The sequence below is a fragment of the Rutilus rutilus genome (genome assembly GCF_951802725.1).
Source record: "Rutilus rutilus genome assembly, chromosome: 1".
Lineage (NCBI taxonomy): Eukaryota > Metazoa > Chordata > Actinopteri > Cypriniformes > Leuciscidae > Rutilus > Rutilus rutilus.
In genome coordinates, this window is record NC_140209.1 from 3,482,262 (window position 1) to 3,505,568 (window position 23,307).

A 23,307-nucleotide genomic window follows, 5' to 3' on the forward strand; every position below is an offset into this window, starting at 1 on the left:
CCAAATAAAGAAAAATAAATATGATGCGAGTTCTGATTTCTCTCTGTCAGTGTAGTCCATTCTGAAACGCGTCCGAAAATGAACAATAACTCAGCAAATACTCAGTCAAACAGACATACAGACACACAGGCATGAAGCTTGAATTCTCTTCTTTTAAATGAAGTAATTTATATAAAAAACAAATATTCTCAGTTCATGTAATCTGTAAGAAAAGAGCGTGATGTCAGTCGTTCTCATCTCATCTAATTATTTTTAATGTGACCCCGCCCACGGAGAGCGCGCGCTATTCAAACGCAAATGACTGAGGCAACCCATGCAAACTGTGAACGCCCCCATATCAGCTCGAGAAAACACATTGTACTTGTTTACACCATCTCGCAGCGCTGTGAGGAATAATACTATCGTAATAATAATAATGGAAAATGTACCTCAGAAGTGCTGGTATTTCGAGGAGCAATGGATGCCGCTGAGCTGAGGAATACTGTAGTAAGTTTTTTTCCTTCTCAAGCGAAATCGCGTTTCTATGTGTGAATGAATGAACGGCAGAGATGCGCGCTGTTTACCACAGCTCGCAAAAAGACAGTTTAAATTTGAATCGCATTTCTGTGTGTGAATGAATGATGATGTTTTAGCAAACTGTATTGCTATACTGAGATGAGTAAAAATCGACTGAAATATGTTGAAATAAAATGTAGGCGATTTGTATAAGCAACGTATTAAACTGCAAATGAACATTTATATGCCCTAATATTTCATAAAAGCAACGTTACAGTCAGGCAAAATATGAAAGACAACATTTTGTTGACTAGATTGGGGTACAGTTTTTACTGTAGAATATACTGCCACATCAAATAAGCTTTTGTTTAGCAATTTCTGCTCATATGTTATATATATATATATATATATATACTGTATATATGTATATGTACATGTACATGTACATGTATGTATGTATGTATATATATATATATATATATAAAAATATACTATTTTTGTCAAAAATAAAGTCATCAACTAAGATGTTAGCTGTTCCAGTGTTGGCTATATTCAAACTAATGAATACATATGATAAAATGTAGGCCTATAATCATTTTTTTACAAAGAAAGAGTACACTTGAAATATAGTTGAAATTGTAATTATTGTTGTAATTGTAACCTTTTTAATAAAATAGCAAAACATATTTACAAGATAGATGTAAGCAAAATCTTAAATGGTCAATATAAGTCTTCTTCTAAATATATCTTTTGTCCTTGCATTCATTCTTGTGGCTCAGTCAGTGTCACACCTGAATGAATGGCTCATTATGCAGAGTCATTACGCATAATGGGTGGGACATTGTATTCTCAGGTGTAAACCACTCCTCGTTCACGCCCCCCTCGCATATTGGCTTTCCAAGCAAAACCTGTCTTACACAATTTAAATCAATGTATTGTTTTATGTGAACGATAAAGCAAGACTATTTTCACATAATTTTGAAGCCAGAACTCGAAGCGACAACATCCATTAGTCAAAAGTCTTGTGGACACATATTTATTATGAGTTTTGTGGTCTTATTTCAGCAACTTTCATTTTTATTTTTTTCAATAACGCATAAACATTATTCTCTTAAAAATACAAACATCTACATACATGTTGCTCACATATTATGGTAGCCTTGTTTGTGCTATATAGAGTGAATTTACACCTTTGCCATTATCATGTTTATAAATAGCTGAAAAAAGCACAAATGTCAGGGCATGTCAAAACATCCCAAGGGCCCCAAAAACACCTTAGACCCCAGAGGGTTAACAAAATTAAATTAATTTATATGAGAATCCTCCCGAGTCTTTTTGGTAGAAACAAAGGAGATCATGATTAGGGGTGGGAACTGTAAAAAAAATATATATAAATTCTGGATTCTATTAACGATAATTTTAGTTTAATTTTAAGGAAGGAATATTTGGCAAAATTCCATTGCCAGATGATGAGAATTTCTCTTTACAGCGAGGTGTCTGTGTGCTCTAAGTGTGACATTACATGATTTCTGTAGTGTTTTCATAGCTGTGATCTCACTGTTGAGGTCTGGAAACATGTGGTGAATGTGATTTCACCAAGTACCACATGTTCCTGGATCAACATCTTTGTTGATCCTGGAACAACTTTCCAATCAACCAATCAGATTCGAGGAACAAGTTTACAGTTTATGTCAAGTTTAGGCTTAAAACCAGGGTGAGGTGCTTCAACATCAGTGTTATTCACCTATCATTTCCCTCTGATTTTAGGGAAAAGTTTGGGTAGGGTTAGGTTTAGGGGTAGGGATAGGGTTAGGACTTTTGGGGCAGGAATGTTATTCCAGGATCAACAAAATATGTTGATCCAGGAACATGTCTTACTTGGCAAAATCACGGTGACCGGAAACATGTTACTGCTGAGTGTGAGAACTCACAGTTTGACCACAATAGAGCCGTGATCATCTCTGAACCCAGTTGATGAATTTAAAGACTGCCCTTCTGCTGGTTCTGGCATCGGTCCAGAGAGTTGGCGATCTGTCTTATCTGCTCTTTCAGTGGACGCATCGTGCCTCGAGTTTGGGCCTAATCTCCAGTCATCCTTAGATCAAGACGAGGCTATTTGCTGAAGGTGCTTTCCACACCCTTTAGAGAACAGGTCATCTCATTGTAAAGTGGACAAATTTAATTTTAACCCAAGTTTAATCCGTTTAATCTTGGGCTTGCAGTGCCCTATATGCTGAAAGGGTCCCAAAGCAGAGATCAGTGCCCTATAGGGGTGAGGGCCCACTCCACCAGGGGAATGGCCTCCTCTTCAGCCACAGCTTTAGATGAAATAGCTGGTGTTCGTCACTAATGCTCAGTCATCACTTGATTAATCACTTAATTATATCATTAACTTTAACACTGCTTCAGTGGAGTTTAATAAAGCTAATAAGCTGTTATTACTGTAATAAGCACATATAACCTTCTCTATTAATCACTTTCACCCTCTTTTATCCAGTCTAAAGAACTCCATCATTCCCCTCTGTTCAACAAAAGCACTGCCCACTTACAAGATTATGAAACAACAAAACTTCCAAGAACTCAATTATTTATTTATTTATACATTTGTGTATATGTTAATGTATCACAACCCATCTAACAAATATTGAGGATTTGTTATGCATGATAATAGCATTGACCAGCAGGTGTCGCTGTGTGCATTCGAAACCTGGAGAAATCAACCACTTTTACACACATCAGGCTGGAAAGCTTTAAAGCTTCATGAAGCTTCATCTCACCATCACTACCTTCAGGGTCACTCAGCTCAACAGTTATACGCTATATTAGCAATAATGATTATTTTGGGAGACATGGATGAGCTTTGATTGGTGGTTCCCATCATGCACTGCAACATTAGGCTTTATGTTTATTTCACCAGTGATGGTTGGTCGGTCAGATGAGAGGAAGTTAATAACCACAGGAGGAGCTGCTGATGTTTAAAGGAGGAGCTGTAACTATATATAATGAAGAGGAAGACTGACAGAAACAGAAAATGGCTGATAAGTGTGATCTGTGTCTGCTGGGACTGATCATTCTCTCTTCACTTCTCACAGGTAAAGAAATCTGTATTTTCTCTAAAGACATTTAGTGGAATTAGTCTGGAAAGAGTTCATTTGAACATGCTCAGTTTATTCTTGCACACATTCACGTTGTGATCTCAGAGTTGTGTATTGATACACACAGATCATACTGTATTATTCCTGATACTGGACATAGTGTCACTCAAACATCTGATGATGAAGAATTATCTTCATATTAAGAGTGTGTCAGTGATTTGAACAGCTCTCTGATAAAGACTAATAGTTTATTCTGGAGAGTGTGTTGTTTGCTTTAAGTCAGGAAAAATACTATGATTTAAAACTTCTGCTTTTTATGCTGGTGTGTTTTATGTTTCATTTATTAATATATATCATAATGATCACTGAGATATACTGTGTTTCAGGAACCAGTGGATATGATCATGTGTTCATCAGTTCTGGTGAAAATGTCTCTCTGTCCTGTAATAAAGCTCTTTCTGACTGCAAATCAACTACATGGATCTACGAGAAACGCCTCAGTCATTCAGCAGGAGTTAAACTGATTACTGGAGGGATGAAGAATAAAGACACAGAGAGACATGAGAGACTGAGTCTGGAGTCTGACTGCTCTCTGAACATCAAGAACGTCACAGAAGAAGATTATGGAATATACACCTGCAGACAATATGTGAATGGAGAACAACAAGGACCTGAATCTTTTGTTTATCTGAATGTTCTTCATGGTAAGTTTATGATTATGTGGTCAATTTAAAAAGGGCAGATTCTCCCTTTAAACTCAGATGATGATTGAAGAGTCTGTGATTTGTGTCTTGTGTTCAGTTTCAGTGTCTCCATCATCATCATCTTCATCATCATCATCTTCATCTTCATCCTCACAGACTGAGATCAGTCCAGGCCGCTTTGTGACTCTCTCCTGTCGGTTGTATTCATATACTCTATTCTCCTGTGATTATTGGGTCAGTTATGTGGGAGTTGAGCTGTTGTGGGTGAATCAGACTGGTGTTGATCTGAAGACAGACTCCAGATATCAGATATTATCATCATCAGATCCAGATCTCTGTATCCTCACTCTGACTACAACACTCCTGAATGAAGATGACAACAGAGAGTGGAGATGTCAGCTTACTCGCAGAAATCAACTGGAGACCTCAGTCAGATACACTGTCAAGTATTCAGGTGAGAAAACACTCTTTTCTGACAGATTTGTGAAAACTTCCACAGATTGGCTCTACTCTTTCTGATGGCTTCATACGTTTTGGAGTTGTAAAATATTAGTGGTCAAAGTCATAAACTGCATAACAATCCTTATAATCCCCAATATTGGCCTCCTACATGGGTCATACATGATATATTGCATAAATCAGACGAGTGTATTAAAGCCTAGTATGACCCATGTAGGAGGTCGGCTTTAGGAATTATAAGGCTTATGTCCTTCATTCAAGCTGAAGGTTTATTTGCAGAAGCTCAACTGTGTTTCACTCTCATATAAACCAGGAATAAATGATACAGTAACACAGTAATACAGTTATACAGTAATACAGTACAGTCTCTTCTCAACTACTGCCACTGTAAACTGTGATGATGAACACAAACTGCAGGTGATGATCGATATGAACATATGATGTTAATGATCACTGTATAAATAGATTTATTTTTGGTGAATGGCGATAGTCATTCTCCTCCTGACAGCTTGAGAGTGAAGTAAGAAGATAATAGATGACAGACTCGTGCACATATTCATCATTTCTGTGATGTGAAGCTCCAGTATTATGTGATGATGATGTTGTGTATATGTGGCATTATGTGTTGAACTGCACTAACAGACGTGATCCACAGATCCAGCTGATACAGCATCAGAAACTGGAGTCAGTGTGACTGCTGGATCATTATACAGAGGTACGACACGTTCATTTATACTGACAGCTTTATAACATTAAACTATCAGTCAGTCTGTAAATGCTTCATCAATAACTGTTGATAGTTGAATACCCTTGACTTCAGTCATGTACAGTTTCTCTTCTTCCTCTCATGTTTCCTGCAGTGATTGTGATTATTGTTGAGATGGCAGTGTTTGCTGCTCCTACTGTGATTCTTCTTCAGATCATCTGTGCAAGAAGAGCTGGTGAGTTTTGAGCCGCACACAATCTGATGATTCACACTCATCTGATCTGGAACAATCTGCAATCATGATAAAAACACATACGAGAGGTCAGTCAATGCTTTTATTTTGCAGGGAGGAAGGACTCGAAGCACCCAGAGGAAATAGAGATGCCGACAATATTAGAATAAAATACTGATGAGTTTAGAGCCAATCTGCAGCAATATTTACAATAGCAAAAACTTACAGAGGATTGTTCATTGTTTTATTTTCTTCTTCTCAGAAAACAGAGAGAAAACTCTGAGCACTTATAGTGACATAATCAAGTTTAGATTAAAATGTGTTTTTACATATAAAAAGCCAGATTTATTTTCATTTATATGGATGTTATGGATATATTTGCCTACAGTGTTGAAAGTCATTCTCTTGCGCTTCATATGTAAACTGCTTTAAATATAATATTAATACAGTAATGGACAGACTCAGACTGTATAATCTCTCTCTGTTCTGTGTGATGGAGCTGATTTGAGGATTCTTGGATCTTGTCTGTTCATTCCTGTTTTTAGCATCTTTTTTCATTTTGAATGATTGCTATAATTTTCTTAATAAACCTCTGCAGATGTGTTTAATAAGTCTCCTTTCCTGAGATGTTTGTTAGGAATATGTTAATTCCCCTTCATGAGCTGGTAATGTATCTGTAAGTCCACTGAAGCGAGTTGTAGTTGAGAAGCCGCTTCAATAACCGAGAGCTAGATATTGGGTCTTAAACACCTCACGACACCCTGAAGGACCCACTGAGAGGTCAGACTTGAAGCACTGTTCCTGAGATTAGATTAGATTAGATTCAACTTTATTGTCATTACACAGGTACAGGTACAAGGCAACGAAATGCAGTTTAGGTCTAACCAGAAGTGCAATAGCAGCAAGTGCAGGATATACAGTGGTTCATAAGTGCAGAACATGGATATGTACTGAATAAATATAGAGTTGAATACTATTATAAACAAAAATTTACAGATAGATTGTCCTATGAATATAATATACAGATAACTATTACTGTGAACAGAGTTTACAGCTAGATATGTACTGAATATAATAATATACAGATGGCTATTACTATAAACAGAATGTTTACAGATAGATATGTACTGAATATAATATACAGATGGCTGTTACTATAAACAGAATTTTACAGATAGATATGTACTATGAATATATATACAGATGGCTGTTACTATAAACAGAATGTGAGCATAATATACAGATGGCTAATACTATAAACAGAATTTAACAAATAGATATATGTATAAGTTAGGCTAATGAGCAGTATAACAATGGATTTAAAGTAGTGCAAATAAAGTTTGGACAGAAGCTATCCGAGTGAAAGTGCAGTGGAAAGTAATTGCATATTACAGTTAAGGTACGATATTGCAATGTATATATAAACAGTCGGTACTGTAAATAAACAGTCGGCAGTGCAAATTGAGCATATTCCAGTCAAGGTAGTAGTGCAAGATGCATATGTAAACAGTTGTTACTGTAATAACAATCAGCAGTGCAAATGAACATTATAGTATTGCAAATAACAAAATGGAGGCAGGTGTGAGGAGGGAGAGCCGAGTCAATCAGTATATGAGGGGAGTGGGATCAATGAGGGTTAGAGTTTAATAAAGAGACAGCTCTGGGGAAAAAACTGTTCTTTAGTCTGCTGGTCCTGGTCCGGAGGCACCTGAAACGCCTGCCGGAGGGCAGGAGAGAAAACAGTCTGTGGGCTGGGTGAGAGGAGTCCTTAAGGATGCTGCGAGCTCGATGCAGACAGCGTTTCCTCTGGATGTGCTCGATGGCAGGTAGTGGAGTCCCAGTGATGCGCTGGGCGGTTTTCACCACCCGCTGCAGTGCCTTGCGCTCTGCAACAGAACAGCTCCCATACCACACTGTAGCACAGTTGGTCAGGATGCTTTCTATTGCACAGCGATAGAAGTTCACCAGGATAGTGGAGGAAAGCTGATTCTTCCTCAGTGTCCTCAGGAAGAAAAGGCGCTGGTGAGCCTTCTTGACCAGGCTGGAGGTGTTGGTTGTCCAGGTCATGTCCGCCGAGATGTGGGTCCCCAGGAACTTGAAACTGGAGACACGCTCAACAGCCATTCCATTGATGTGGATGGTGTCGTGTGTGCCTCTTGACACTTTCCTGAAGTCCACGATGAGCTCCTTCGTTTTGGTGGTGTTGAGGAGCTGGTTATTTTCGGTGCACCATGTGGCCAGGTGCTTGATCTCCTCCCTGTAGGCAGTCTCATCGTTGTTGCTGATGAGACCAATCACCGTAGTGTCGTCCGCAAACTTGACGATGGAATTAGATCCGTACACAGGCTTGCAGTCGGAGGTGAAGAGGGAGTAGAGGAACGGGCTTAGCACACAGCCCTGTGGTACACCAGTGTTGAGTGTGATGGATGTGGAGCAGTTGGAGCCTGATCGAACATTCTGGGGTCTGTTGGTCAAGAAGTCCAAAATCCAGTTGCACATGGAGGTGTTGAAGCCCAGGTCTCCAAGTTTGGCTATTAACTTAGTTGGGATGACAGTGTTGAATGCTGAGCTGAAGTCAACAAACAGCATGCGTGCATAAGTGTTCTTATTGTCCAGATGTGTGAGCACAGAGTGCAGTGCCATGGAGACTGCATCCTCTGTGCTCCTATTGCTACGGTAGGCAAACTGGTGTGAGTCCAATGTGGATGGTAGAGAGTCTTTTAGGTGTGCCAGGACCAGCCGCTCAAAGCACTTCATTACGATGGGTGTGAGTGCTACAGGGCGGTAGTCATTAAGGCACTTCGGGCTGGAGTGTTTTGGCACTGGCACAATGGAAGTGCATTTAAAGCATGTTGGTACAGCTGCTTGGGCAAGAGACAGGTTGAAAATGTCTGTAAAAACCCCAGCGAGCTGCTCCGCACATGCCCTGAGTACGCGTCCAGGGATGTTGTCTGGTCCAGCAGCCTTGTGCGCGCTGATCCTGCTCAGTGCATTGCAGACATCTGTGGAGGAGAGTGTGATCGGTGGGTGGTCAGCTGAGGATTTGAGCTTGGTGGCAGTTTCTCTGTTGTCTCTTTCAAAGCGAGCATAAAAGTCATTTAGCTCGTTCAGGAAGTTGACATCAGTGGCTGCGGGGGTGGAGTGAGAGGGTTTGTAGTCACTGATGGCCTGAATGCCCTGCCACATGCGCCGAGGGTCAGCGTTGGAAAAGTGTCCCTCTATCTTAAGCTTGTAGCAGTGCTTGGCCTCTTTGATGCCCCTTTTCAGATTTGCTCTGGATGTACTATAGGCTTGTGCATCTCCTGATCTGAAGGCAGTATTGCGTGTCTTCAATAGGAGTCGCACTTCCCTGTTCATCCATGGCTTCTGATTTGGGTATGTGGTGATCTGCTTCTGGGTTGTAACACTGTCAATGGTGGTATTAATATAATCCAGTACAGAGGAGGTGTAGCAGTCAATGTCCGTGTGAGAGCCACTGGTGGCTTGAGAAGCAAACATACTCCAGTCTGTGTGTAGAAACCTTTCCTGGAGTGAGAAATCTGCCCCCGCAGGCCACACCTTGATGGTCTTCACTGATGGCTTCACGCGATTGATCAGAGGTGCATATTTGGGGGTGAGGAACAAAGAAAGGTGATCTGACTGTCCCAAGTGGGGGAGGGGTGTCGCGACGTAAGCTTCAGCCATGTTTGTGTAAACATGGTCTAAGGTTTTGTTTCCTCTGGTGTGACAGGAAACATGCTGGTGAAATTTCGGTAGCACTGACTTTAAGTTTGAATGATTAAAATCACCCGCAACAATAAACGCAGCTTCCGGGTGAACGGTCTGTTGTTTACTGATGGCTGCGTGAAGTTCTTTCATAGCAAACTTGGCATCAGCATCCGGGGGAATATAGGCTGCAGTTATAATAGTGGAAGTGAACTCCCGCGGTAGATAAAACGGTCTACATTTAACCATGAGAAACTCAAGGTTAGCTGAACAATGTCTCCCAACAATAGCAGAGTTTGTGCACCAAGCTTTGTTAATGTAAATGCACAATCCACCACCTCTGGTCTTACCGGAGCCATCTAATGTTCTATCCGCCCGGAATGTATGGCGTCCCGCTAGCTCAATAGCGTTGTCCGGTATTCCGCTGTTTAACCATGTTTCCGTGAAAATTAGAACATTACAGTTCAAAAGTCTCTTGCTGTATGTGATGTTGAGTCGAATCTCCTCCATTTTGTTCAACAGCGACCGTACATTGGCAAGGAAAATGCTGGGTAAAGAGAGCCGGTGTGGTGTTAGCTTTAGCTTAGCTCTTAGTCCTCCGCGCTTCCCCCGCCTTTGTTTACGATCTCGCCGGCGCCTGCGAGCACTTCCGCCCGGCCGGGCAGAGTGCATAGCCTCGGGTGATCTGGCGATCTCAGGAAGGAGTCGAAGGTTGTCCATAAAACTGTCGGAAATTCGCAAACCAATATCCAAAAGCTCACCTTGGGTGTACGATGTTAAGGCACAACTGTTCTGGACGAACAGACCCGAAATGAGCAAGAAAAATACTGCTAAATTACAGAATCTGGAGAGACCGCGAGCCTCGCGCCGCCATCTTGGATCTTTTGATCTGAGATGCTCTTCTTGGTGGTTAACTGTAAGCAGCAGACAGATCCAGCAAGAGGAGAACTGAGGATTCGGAGGCTCCTCTTGCCAGTCTCAGAGCTTCAATAACCGAGAGCAGGGCCGTCTCAGTTTAGTGGCGCTTCTGAAGCCAGACTGGTTGTTGTCCAGGAGGATGTTTTGTGTGAGAAATGTAGATAGTTGGTGGAAAACGACTCGTTCAAGTGTTTTAGCAAAGTGGTCCAGAAGTTCAGGGAGGCGGAAGTTAAATCAGTGGTGCTTGAGAAATACATCCCAGATCTTCCAGAGCATTTGTAGTGTTGATAAAGGAGTCTGGATCTGATATATTTCTCAAGGCTGGAGAGAGTAAAGCAGAACGTTATAATCCATGTGTAGAAACTGTGTTCAGAGCAGATGTGTGTTGAGCCAGTGTGATTAACAGTATACGCTAGGGCTGCACAATATTGGGAAAAAATTATATTGCTTTATTTTATTTTTCTGCGATATGTATTGCGATATGAAATCTAATCTATTTTTTTCTTACAAACAAAAATGGGGTAAGCACACTTACATTCTCGTTTTAAATGATTTAAACATCAGAGTATTATTTAAATTAGAGTAAATTATTTGTTTGTAACTTTAGGATATGGTTTGAATTGTTAACATTAGTTAATGTATCTAATAACTAACATGAACTTACCATGAGCAATACTTTTGTTACTGTATTTATTAATCTTTGTTTATCATAGTTTATAAAAATACAGCTGTTCATACTGTCCAACTTTTGATTTCAATCATGTAGGCTATAGCTAAATGTTGAAATGAACAATGTTGTAGAAGTGCAGTTTACTAATAGTAAATGTTAACTAATGTAGTTAAATATTATGGGTGTAACGGTTCACAAAATTCACGGTTCGGTTCGATACGATACACTTGTGTCACGGTTCGGTACGTTTTTGATAGGCTACAGCAAAAAGAAATGCCAGAGAAATTTCCTTTATTTATTTATTTTTTATTAAAACTAACATCATAAAGTATGATATTTTTTTACTTTGAGCAATTCTAGAGCTATAATTGACTCTTCTTAGGAGTATATAAAACAAAACAGCTCCTTGGAAAAAATGAAATGTAATATTGTAGTAGTAGTTATAAACAAAGGTTTATTTTAGTTCAGATTAATATTTGAGGGCAGCAATTGTATTCATAATGTCAAAATAAAACCGACGTAATGTTACTTGAAGGCATTATAGCCTACTATTCCTGCCAAACTTCCATGGTTGCAGTTAGTGTTACTGTAGTAAATCCATGGTGAATGTTTGATCTGTTAATAACGGAGAAATGTGAATGTTTCTCACTAGATCTCGCAGCGATGTTATTACTTCTGTGGCGAATTCAAATGCTTTCTTTATCTCTTATTAGCGCTGTGTTGTAACAGCGTCACATGATCACGATCGGCTCGCGCTGCTTTGGTCCAAACTGATAAACGGTCCTTCAACCACACAATAACGAGCAGATTCGTTCCGCTTGCATTACATTTGCCATTTGATGTTGGGCAATGTTGTGGTCGCGCCGGCGTCGCAACGCGCCTACAGAAATAACGAAATTTTGGTCGGCAGGAAAAATGGTCCAACGAACCGTTCGGTTTGAAAATGCGTACCGAAAACCGAACCGAAAGCCTCGTACCGAACGGTTCAATATGAATACGCGTATCGTTACACCCCTATTAAATAGTTAAATAAATAGAACATTATTGTAAAGTGTTACAGATTTTTTTATACACCAATTCAGACGTGTCGTGAGTTCAGTGTTGAGTTTCGATGTTTTATGGGGACATTCCATAGACATAAATTTTATACTGGACAAACTGTATATTCTAACTATTACACTGCAAAAAAAAAAAAAAAAAAAAATTCAGTCAAAATGTCTAAAATATCTTAAATCAAGATGCATCTAGCTAAAGTTCAAGGCTGGGTTTCCCGAAACCTCCTTAACGCTTCGTCGTTCTTAAGTTCCACCTTAAGCTGCACCTTATCGTTAATACGTGTTTCCCGAAACGTTCTCAGTTAAGTATATCTTCTGTAAGTCACACTTTCGTAAGGTTGGTCTGGACCGCTCTTAGCTTCACCTTATCACTGTTGCAGGTCTATATGAATATAATTCTGAAGTTTTAATACACCCAGACAGTGCTCAGTTAGGCTAATTCAAGTGTTTTCATGAAAAGAATAAAATTGTCATTACACTGATTGTTTTTAGAATTTTAATTATATTATTATTATTATACATAATATTATTAATTTAATAAAAGAGCGCTTTTAAAGGCCAGTGAAAGCATACTACTGCCTATTCGTGCGCTAATATTGTTTCTCATGGGCTCGTCCGGTATTTTAAACATTTACAGGGGTAAGTCGGTGATTTTAGTGCCGTCCGAATCCATAATATTTTATCAATAACATGTTTTTTTTCTCACCCAACCCACGTAAAAATCCCTGGCCAAATTAGTACCTGCTGTTTTTTGACAAACAGGTCGTGTGGGAATTTAATTGCCGTCTGAATCAACATCTCCGAGTTTACAAGAAGAGATTCAAAATCCACTGTTTAAATCCTTTTTGATCACTGCCGAGCACCGTACATAAGATGAAAATATGTTAAAATATGTACAATTTAAAAATATGTAGGCTAGGCTATTATAGTTTGGATTATTTTTTATAATATCCCATGAGTCCTAATAAATGCAATTTCAACTATCTCTGAAGTGCTTCTTTAATAAAGATCACCGCTTTCTCACATAAGCAGCCCCTGTACGAGAGAATAGTTGATTCTCGAGTCGTCGATATCAGCGGATTCATCAGCATCGCCACGGACAGCACCGGGTAACGCCGCACATAAGAAGGTATATCTATAGCAGCTTCCTAAGGTATAGTTCTGTGAACACGCCTAGTAATGGTATACCTTCAGTTCAGTTATACCTTAAGAGTCTTCGTAGCGCGCTAAGAGACATCGTTATCGTGAAACCCGGCCCAGCTCGCTCATTTCGCCTGGTTCTGGTTCTATACACGCGGAGTGATACAAGCGGTGAACGGTCCCAGAGCTGATACTGCTGAAACACTCCAACACACTCGAGGACCATGCAAATATATTTATACTTATAAATTTAGCGTTTATATTTATACTCATCAACCTTGTTCCTGACGATCTGCGTTTTGAATTATGGGTGTCACTGTCACTTCTGGTTTGGGGAATTTGTTCTCCCGATTTAATTTACGATAGTCTATCCCAACAGTTTTGATTCACTGGATTTTTTATCCTCAAATCCTCACGTCTTTTTCCAGGTTTAAAATACAATTGATTATCTGTCAAAATGACGGAAATCATTTTGAAATATTATCACGCAATGGGTATTTATAGGCCATCTGTTTTTTTAACCCAAATGCAGCCTGTTGGGTCATTTTATTGGGTTATTTTTTTTAAATATTCTTATTGGGTTTCTGCCTCTTCTAACATCATAAAAACATATTCTAAACAATCAAATGCTTTGTAATAGTCAGAAAAGGTGCTAAAATATATAGGCTATCATTATGTCTGCATCATATAGCACTGATTATTTATATCTTCTTCTCGGAGCAGACACACACACACAGTGAGCATAAGGCGCACAAAGCCTTATGGGGTAGGATAGGCCGCTGAGGATGCATTTCTGTATCCTTCCTTTCACAGGGAAAAGAAGGGTGCATTTGGCATTGCTTTTGAATCAGGGTAGCCTTTGCATTCGGCCAATCGGCCTTTAAATGCGACCTTCACATTGGGACACAGCTATTGAATAAAGTGCATATTTGACTACACTAAAATCCCGCGATTCTTAAATCCCAAGAGTCGATTAGTCATCCTGTTTTCTGATGATGAATGAATGGAGCATTGTAGCGCGCATCCCATCCAATAAATCGCAATAAGTATTTTGTTAGCCTCATAGCACAATTGCCTACGTCCTATGTTTTTTAAATAGGACATAGGCAATTATGCTATGAGGCTAACGATTTGTACTTTGTTATTATTGATATGAAACAAAATCTCAGATTTCAAATTACGTCCATAAGTGCGCTGTGGCGTGAGATCGCTCTGGCTCAGCTCAAGATAAGCACGTGATCTTCTCCTCCGGCTTAAAGGGGTGGTTCGGGATTTTTGACATCGGACCTCATTTTTAAGTCAGCCTGGTTGTTATTCATCAGTGGAGACATTTTTTTTTTTAAATGATCCAGTCCTTATATTTGGATAGTTAGCCGATGCTAGGCTAGCGCGAGTCAATGGTATATATTAGCCAGCCATTAAAAACCGTTTTACCCACAACACAGTGCACCAAACGCAAATCAATTATAACACTAGACTATCGATGCAAATGTCCGTTGAGAGAATAATGTTAGAAATCAAACTTACCTTTCATCACATTGCATTAGTTATAATTTGTTCCCTGTAATCATAAGCCTTGTCTACAGCAGCAGCCGAGTGATATTGATTACCTAGGCAACCGAGTGAGCCGGTACACACATGTACTACACACACCGTAGTGCGCTTCTGTTCTGTGTTTACTTTTTGCCGCATTACTAACCGGAGCAAAGTAAAATTCCGCAGCTGCTGAGAAACTAGTTCCTTTGGGATCATTGAGATGAAAGGTAAGTTTGATTTCTAACATTATTCTCTCAATGGACATTTGCATCGATAGTCTAGTGTTATAATTAATTATTGGCCCAATACATATATTTCATACTTATATTTCATATATTTTTGTTATATTTCAGAATATATTTCAATGTATTTTTTTCTGTATGGGTCCCCAAAAGTGTCAAAAATATATGTGGCATATATTCCAAATAGATTGAAATATATTCTGAAATATATGAAATATAAGTATGAAATATATTTATTGGGCCAATTTCAAATATTTGCATATATTCCAAAATATATCCTGAAAATATATTTCAAATATAATTCTTTTGTGTATGGGATCGCCCACCCCTACGTGCTAGCGCCCAGAATACCCTAGCAACCGCCTAGCAACACAATAGCAACCACCCAGAACACCCTAGCAACCGCCTAGCAACCACCCAGAACACCTTAGCAACCCACTAGAAATACCTTAGCAACTTTTTAACTTCAAACTTTCTGGTCCAAGCTTTCTCAGGCCAACTTAAAGTTTGTCTCGATCTAGTTAAGTTAATTTCCTCGCACTCCAGAGACCAGCTCTATTTATGTCCGTACGCAACATTGCATTTAATGGGTGAGGAATTGTAGCCAGGTTTGGAACAAATCTTGCATAATAATGAAGGCCGAACTTCTCCAGTCGCCTCCAGATTTGTCAGGTGATGACCATTTTCATCACTGATGACACGGAACTTGTTGAGTTTTGCATTTTACTCACTCGTGAAGTCTCATCAAGCACCGCTGTCACTTTGAGCAGTGTCAACTCAGCATCAGCATCTGAGGTCGTGCCATCATCACATTAACATCCACCTTATGAATTCGTCTTTCTTCATCTGATCCTTATTATTCATGAATTCACCCTAGACTCAAATGATCTCCAAACTCTCAGTGCTCCGCTAATCTCTTTAACACAGCCACGTATTGGGCGATACTTTCACCCTCAGCTTGATTTCGTCTGTGCGATCGGAGTCTCTGCGATCTCAGTTGGCTTGGGGGTAAAATGTGTTTGCAGTGTGCTCACAATTTATATTATGTCTGCGTCAATATGCTAATATAATTCTGATTATATATCTTCTTGTAGGAACAAACACAACACACACAGTGAGTATAGTATAGGGAAAACAACTTGTTCTTCGTTTTATTACTTTGTCAGCATCAGCCAAACAACACGTGACCTGGAGCGCCCTCCAGTGGCGACAGACTGAATCAACCCGAAAACATCTCAGCTACAGCTAGATAGATGGTATTTGTGTAGTTAGATGATGGTGGGGAGTGTGTAGGAGTGTTTTAAAGAGCTGTGCCGTGTAATAACGTGAAGAAGAGCTTTTCTCTGAGGATAATCCGACTCGGCTGATTCACACTCTTTCATGTGTGTGTGTGTGTGTGTGTGTGTGTGTGTTTAGAAAAGTAGAAAGCTAGCTAGGTAAAGCTTGTCAGTACCATATACAGTACTCGATAGGTACTCAAGATGGCGGCAGTCAACTGGAAAAAGAGCGGATGACGTAAGAGGTCACATGACTGATATTCATGTATAGGCAACGTCAGCACATTGAAATTAGCAAGCCTCATTTTCTGAATTTGAAATGTGTCAAGAAGCTCAGGGCAAGTAATGAACCGGTGTTTGAGTTGATAAAGGAGTCTGGATCTGATATATTCTCAGGGCTGGAGAGAGTAAAGCAGAACGTTATAATCCATGTGTAGAAACTCTTCCAGAAGGCATTGTCATTGTCATGGATGGTGGAGAATGTTTCAGTGGTAAACCAATTTTATTACTAATAATTTAATGATTTTATTTATAGAGTTGAACTGCATGCAGGAAACTCTAAAATGAGGAAGTGAAACTAACAGAAATGCAAAAGTAGAGCCTGTCCATCGTGTTCAGTCTGAAGCGTTGAGCGTAAGTGTGTTTGAGCCAGTGTGGTGAACAATATTGTCACATTATGTGCTGTTTAGTGTTGTTTTCATGGACTTTCAGGTTCTTGTCATTTGTCACATGTCTTTGTTCAGATTCCCCCACTCATCTATCTCTGTTTCCAGTTATGTGTGTTTCTTTTTTTCTGTTTCATTCAACCAATAACTGATTTGATTGGTCACTTCCAGTTTTAAATTATTGTTGTCCAACTATTTTAGCTTTAATAAAAAAAAAAAAATTTAACGGGAACTCACGCCTCTTGCCCTCTCTAAGTGGAACTTACTCGTGTGTCTTTATTTAGTTAAAGATAGTGTTTCCTCGTTATTTCGAGCTGGTGTAGTCGCTAAGAATCGAGCCACTTGCTACATGAGCAATAATGAAAAATACATTTGCACTGAAATCCACTCAGCAACACTTCTCAGAGTTTCATCTCAGGCTGTCAGACGAGAGGAAGTTAATAACCACAAGAGGAGATGATGATGTTTAAAGGAGGAGCTGTAACTATATATAATGAAGAGAAAGACTGACAGAAACAGAAAATGGCTGATAAGTGTGATCTGTGTCTGCTGGGACTGATCATTCTCTCTTCACTTCTCACAGGTAAAGAAATCTGTATTTTCTCTAAAGACATTTAGTGGAATTAGTCTGGAAAGAGTTCATTTGAACATGCTCAGTTTATTCTTGCACACATTCACGTTGTGATCTCAGAGTTGTGTATTGATACACACAGATCATACTGTATTATTCCTGATACTGGACATAGTGTCACTCAAACATCTGATGATGAAGAATTATCTTCATATTAAGAGTGTGTCAGTGATTTGAACAGCTCTCTGATAAAGACTAATAGTTTATTCTGGAGAGTGTGTTGTTTGCTTTAAATGAGAAATAAAAGACTGTATTTGAATCTTCTGCTTTTTAATTGTGTTTCAGGAACCAGTGGAGTGGATCATGAGTACATCAATTCTGGTGAAAATGTCTCTCTGTCCTGTAATAAAGCTCTTTCTGACTGCAAATCAACTACATGGATCTACTATAACAGTTATTCAGCATCAGTTGAACTGATTACTGGAGGGATAAAGAATGAAGACACAGAGAGACATGAGAGACTGAGTCTGGAGTCTGACTGCTCTCTGAACATCAAGAACGTCACAGGAGAAGATTGTGGATTATACACCTGCAGACAATATGTGAATGGAGAACAAGGACCTGATGCTGATGTTTATCTGCATGTTCTTCATGGTAAGTTTATGATTATGTGCTCAATTTAAAAATGGCAGATTCTCCCTTTAAACTCAGATGATGATTGAAGAGTCTGTGATTTGTGTCTTGTGTTCAGTTTCAGTGTCTTCATCATCATCATCATCATCATCCTCATAGACTGAGATCAGTCCAGGCCGCTCAGTGACTCTCTCCTGTCGGTTGTATTCATATACTCTATACTCCTGTGATTATTGGGTCCGTTATGGGGGAGTTGAGCTGTTGTGGGTGAATCAGGCTGGTGTTGATCTGAAGACAGACTCCAGATATCAGATATTATCATCATCAGATCACTGTATCCTCACTCTGACTACAACACTCCTGAATGAAGATGACAACAGAGAGTGGAGATGTCAGCTTACTCGCAGAGATCAACTGGAGACCTCAGTCAGATACACTGTCAAGTATTCAGGTGAGAAAACACTCTTTTCTGACAGATTTGTGAAAACTTCCACAGATTGGCTCTACTCTTTCTGATGGCTTCATACGTTTTGGAGTTGTAAAATATTAGTGGTCAAAGTCATAAACTGCGTAACAATCCTTATAATCCCCATTATTGGCCTCCTACATGGGTCATACATGATATATTGCATAAATCAGACGAGTGTATTAAAGCCTAGTATGACCCATGTAGGAGGTCGGCTTTAGGAATTATAAGGCTTATGTCCTTCATTCAAGCTGAAGGTTTATTTGCAGAAGCTCAACTGTGTTTCACTCTCATATAAACCAGGAATAAATTATACAGTAACTCATTAATACAGTAATACAGTAATACAGTACAGTCTCTTCTCAACTACTGCCACTGTAAACTGTGATGATGAACACAAACTGCAGGTCATGATCGATATGAACATATGATGTTAATGTCCTACAGGTGATGCGTCTGAACATTCATCTTCTGCAGATCCAGTCGCTTCACCAACACTGACTCCAGTCAGAAGCTCAAACTCTGAGAAGACATCAAGCCGAACTACAGCAGCAGCTCCTACACAAGGTTCATGATCACATGATCACTGTATAAATAGATTTATTTTTATTGTATTTGTAAATATTTGTATTTGATTTTCATCCAAACATTCATCCTTTACAGCTCCAGCTGATTCAACGACAGCAGCGAGTCCTTCTACACGAGGTACATGATGATGATGATGATGATGATGATGATGATGATGATGTTATTCACAGAACAGTCTAACATTATTCTATAGAAAATATGAATGTTACCATTTACATATTTTACCTCAATATATATACTGAAATATGTAAGAGTTGATTGACATCACATTCCGGTCGTCATCTGTGCCGATGGCTTTTGTCTTTGTCTATAATTGTCCCCAATCATCCTTTTCAGCTCAAGCTAATACAACAACACCAGACACAGACTCTTATCATTCAAACACAAAAGGTACATAATCACAGTGTTTAGTCTGTCTATAATTGTCCTGCCCTGTCCGTCTCTGACTCTGTGCTCGATCTCTTCTTCAGTCACAGTGATTTCTGTCGCTGCAGTCGCTGTTCTCCTTCTGGCTCTTCTCTGGCTGATCTGCAGAAAAACAGCTGGTGAGTTATGAGGGAAACGCCTTTCTCAGAATGTTTGAAGCCAGATAACAGTGCAGCGATCTGAGCTTGTGTTTGTCAGTGGGAACGGCATGAATCTATGGCGAAGCGGCGTGTCTGCGGCAGCCAATCACGGCTCAGAGCCTGCCGAAAGGGGCGGGGCATCTGCCTATAAAAGCAGCTCATATCCGGCATAGGGATCAGTAGGCACGTCTGGATAATTAAATAACCGTCTGATCGCGATTATTTGATCTAACCGCGATTGTTTCAGGCAACCGTGATTATTGTGCTCTTTTAAAGGCCTACGGCACAAGGGGGAGTCATGGACCAAAAGAAACAGACAAGCACTAATTAAGTTTTCCTGCAATATATACAAAGTCATCTGAAGCCATTCCATAGCTTAATGTTTAGGAGAAGTATATTTCCATAATTTAATTAAAGTTCGGAATAACTCGTCTTCCCTCCCCTGCAGCTGTCAATCATTCTCCATTCAGCATTCAAACAGCGCGCCTCGCCATGTGATATGAATTCAGCAATCGGGATGAATACAGTTAGACTGTGCATGTAAACAATGAATGGCGACTGTAGAAGTAAAAGCCGAATCCGGAAAAGCCAGAAATTTTGGACAATCTCGACGGCCGGACATGTCTGGGAAAAAGAGGATGGTAACCCCTACTACTCCTCTTTCTCCACAGAACAAGAGCCTGCTAGCTTAGCTTCCAAATAAAGATGGCTGACACTGTGTGTACATTCTGTGAGTGAGATCCCTCTATGGGTGGGTTAAACACATGTGGGACAGCTCCTCCTACTGGCTGTAGTCTTTAACCTCTGGCCAAAAATACATAAATCTCTCGTCTCAGGGGGATATGAGGGTGGAAAGCACGGTAATTCGAAAATACTACAGGTTTTCTACTAATACAAAGCTTAATGCTAAATCCTGAAGGATCCCTTTAATTAAATGTGATTCCTTTGGCGAAATGAGCAGGGTTTTATAGGCAGATGCCCAACCCGCCACGCCACGATTGGCTCACACAGACACGCTGCTTCGCCATAGGTTCATTCAGTTCCCACTGACCAGCCAATAGACGCGCTCAGATCGCTGCGCTGTTATGGCTCTGCAGTGGCGCTGTGGTTTTTAATTAAAGTCCAACTGAAATCAAAATTGACCCTATTTACTTTGTTAGCGCATGTTACTAGTCTTGTGGTGAAAAATTAATCCGTGCAAGTTAATTCACAGAAAAAAAAATGTTTGCCATCGTAATCTTTAATCAAAGTCTGAAAAGTTACTTCCGGTCTGGAATGGCGTCCCTTCTCTGATGATGTAGGTTTGACGGCTTGGTTTGGGAAACGCTTAACCACTCCTCTCAAACCGTTAGTCTGTAATGAGCGAGAGATGGAGAGGAGGAGCGCTAGAGTAAAACCCTGCCCTCTGTTCAATATTCCCTTTCGCTGGGAAATACGTCACAACACTGGAGAAAAGTCGTTTGCAACTTCCGGTTCACGCGGACTTTAAAGGCTCCAAAATTCTGAGAAAAGGAGTTTCCCCCTTAGCATCGAGCAAAGACGCAATACTCGTTCCCGTTATCTCAGGGAGCTGAGGTTACGTAACCGAGACGTTTTTATCACTCACTTTAATGATTGAACAAAATCTTATTGTTAAGATTCTGTGTTTTGTACATGTGTGTTTTATCATAAATACTCATATTTCATGAGGCACTTGTTTTCAGATAATAAAAGAGGGACTGGCGACTCTGCGGTGAGTTCAGTAATGCAGTGATTTAGATTTGATTAATGTCTTTAAAGCTCAATAAAGTGTCACTCATGCAGTTTAACTGTTTGTTCTGAAGGTCAAAGATGAGGATGATCATACAGGGACGTATGAGACGATCAACATGTCCATTCCTCCCGCTGCAAGAGCCAGTGTGAGTCCACTAAATCACCAAACATTACGTTCAATAATGTGATTTACTAAAAGCTGTTGTGTTATTCTACATGTTATAGAGAGAGATATGTCTGTTCAGTGTGTTAAACTTGACTCTCTGCATGTTTGCATTGATGTTTAGGAGCAGACAGATGATGATGTGACTTATTCTGAGGTCACTTCTTCCAATACAAAGCCAGTAAAATCACTCAGTGTGAGTAGATACCAGCACCTGAGTTTGACTCTCAGATAAATTAAGCTCATGCTCTGATAATAATAATAATAATAATAATAATAATCGCACTGGTTCAAACATTGATGGACAGAATCTGTGCTTTCAGGATCATGATGATACAGTGACTTATGCTGCCATCAGAAGAAGAGAAGATCAACCACAGGATCAACTTTACGCCTCTGTGAACAAGAGCAAGACCTTCACTAATAAACATTAATGATCCAGATCATGAGCTCATCATATCATGAGCAGACGGGAAGATTTCATCGCTCTGGGGTTTGGAGGAATTATATATGTGTGTGTGTGTGAACGAGCAGATATTTGTTGAATGTCCTGTGAATATGAATGAGATTTATTGTGAATCATCATCTGGTCAGAGCACAGAGTCTCATCTATATCATCACAGCCACAGTAAAGTTAGAGACTGAAGCCCTGATGTGTTTCATACAGGCCAGACTCAATCTAGTGTCTCTCAAGCCTCTTCCATGACTGGAGTCTGTTTATCCGCTGGATTTCTGTCTGAAAACCTTCATCTTCATGCAGAAGCTCATGCTGAAATGATCCTCTTGCTTCAGCTTGTATATCCGCTGTTTCTTCTACAGAGAGACGTCCGTCTGAGAATTATATCAGTGTCTGCTCACATTATATAGTCATAAAATATTTTAAAAAAATTACTTTGCAGTGTGTATATGTCACAATTAAATGTCAGATATGACTTTTTTCCACTTGTGAACACTTTTGTGATATTTCATGCCATATCTAACAAATTTGTGAATATTTTGAATAAAAAAGGAAAAATGACATAAAAGCAGATCATCATTCATTCAGCTCTGTTGTTGCTGCGGTGTGTCACGTGACAAGCAATGACGCGGCACCATGGAAACCATAAAGTGGTCCATACTTTTTTTGGACAATGTACATTGTTTCTTTCTGTATCTAAACTGCATTGCATGTTTTATTTTGTGCAAATAAACCTTTAACATTTCTTGGTTCGCTTGATTTTTTGTGGTGGGGACAAAATCAGCCATTTCAAGAAGTGGTGTGGACATGTCCCCAGTGTAAATGACACCTATGGGTTTAACTTGATAATATATGACTGTTATACAGTATAATTTAGATATCTCAATCTAATAATAATACTTACACTATAATAAATTATCATATTTATATTTCATATTATATTTTCATATATTTTGCATGAGAAAACATAATAGGCCTGCGAACATGAGAAAAAGGCCAATAAAGATTGAGAATCAATGTTCAGAAATGATTAATTATTGTTATATTTTGAACCATGCTGTATAGCTGTGTTTTGTAGTGTGTTTGTTGACAAATTCAAACATTTGTTTGTTTTTAATTATTAAAAAATGCCATTATTTTACATGAAAAAGTTAATAATAGTATTTTAGTTTGTCTTGTGTGTTGTTTTGATGAGAACATTTTAATCTGTCA

At 39.4% G+C, this 23,307-nt stretch overlaps 3 protein-coding genes across 3 annotated transcripts in view; all 3 read left to right on the forward strand.

Annotated features, from left to right (window-relative positions):
* Window positions 1-22,840, forward strand: part of LOC311302206 (uncharacterized protein) — a 34,903-nt gene extending 12,063 nt beyond the window's left edge. Inside the window, exons 3-10 of the mRNA XM_084427897.1 lie at window positions 19,017-19,136; window positions 19,233-19,274; window positions 19,494-19,547; window positions 19,628-19,702; window positions 21,427-21,455; window positions 21,547-21,621; window positions 21,763-21,834; window positions 21,962-22,840. Of these exons, the coding sequence (XP_084284023.1) occupies window positions 19,017-19,136; window positions 19,233-19,274; window positions 19,494-19,547; window positions 19,628-19,702; window positions 21,427-21,455; window positions 21,547-21,621; window positions 21,763-21,834; window positions 21,962-22,072 (578 nt within the window). The 3' untranslated portion in view covers window positions 22,073-22,840. The remainder of the gene's footprint in view (window positions 1-19,016; window positions 19,137-19,232; window positions 19,275-19,493; window positions 19,548-19,627; window positions 19,703-21,426; window positions 21,456-21,546; window positions 21,622-21,762; window positions 21,835-21,961) is intronic.
* On the forward strand, window positions 3,697-6,290 carry LOC311302439 (uncharacterized protein). Its single transcript, XM_084428322.1, has 4 exons — window positions 3,697-4,748; window positions 5,409-5,468; window positions 5,614-5,694; window positions 5,806-6,290. The coding sequence occupies exons 1-4, from the start codon at window positions 4,352-4,354 to the stop codon at window positions 5,859-5,861; spliced, it is 594 nt and encodes a 197-aa protein (XP_084284448.1). The 5' UTR covers window positions 3,697-4,351; the 3' UTR covers window positions 5,862-6,290.
* LOC311302500 (uncharacterized protein) overlaps window positions 16,835-23,307 on the forward strand; it is a 64,531-nt gene continuing 58,058 nt past the window's right edge. Inside the window, exons 1-3 of the mRNA XM_084428440.1 lie at window positions 16,835-17,482; window positions 17,816-18,124; window positions 18,222-18,437. Coding sequence (XP_084284566.1) covers window positions 17,422-17,482; window positions 17,816-18,124; window positions 18,222-18,262 — 411 coding nt within the window. The 5' untranslated portion in view covers window positions 16,835-17,421 and the 3' untranslated portion in view covers window positions 18,263-18,437. The remainder of the gene's footprint in view (window positions 17,483-17,815; window positions 18,125-18,221; window positions 18,438-23,307) is intronic.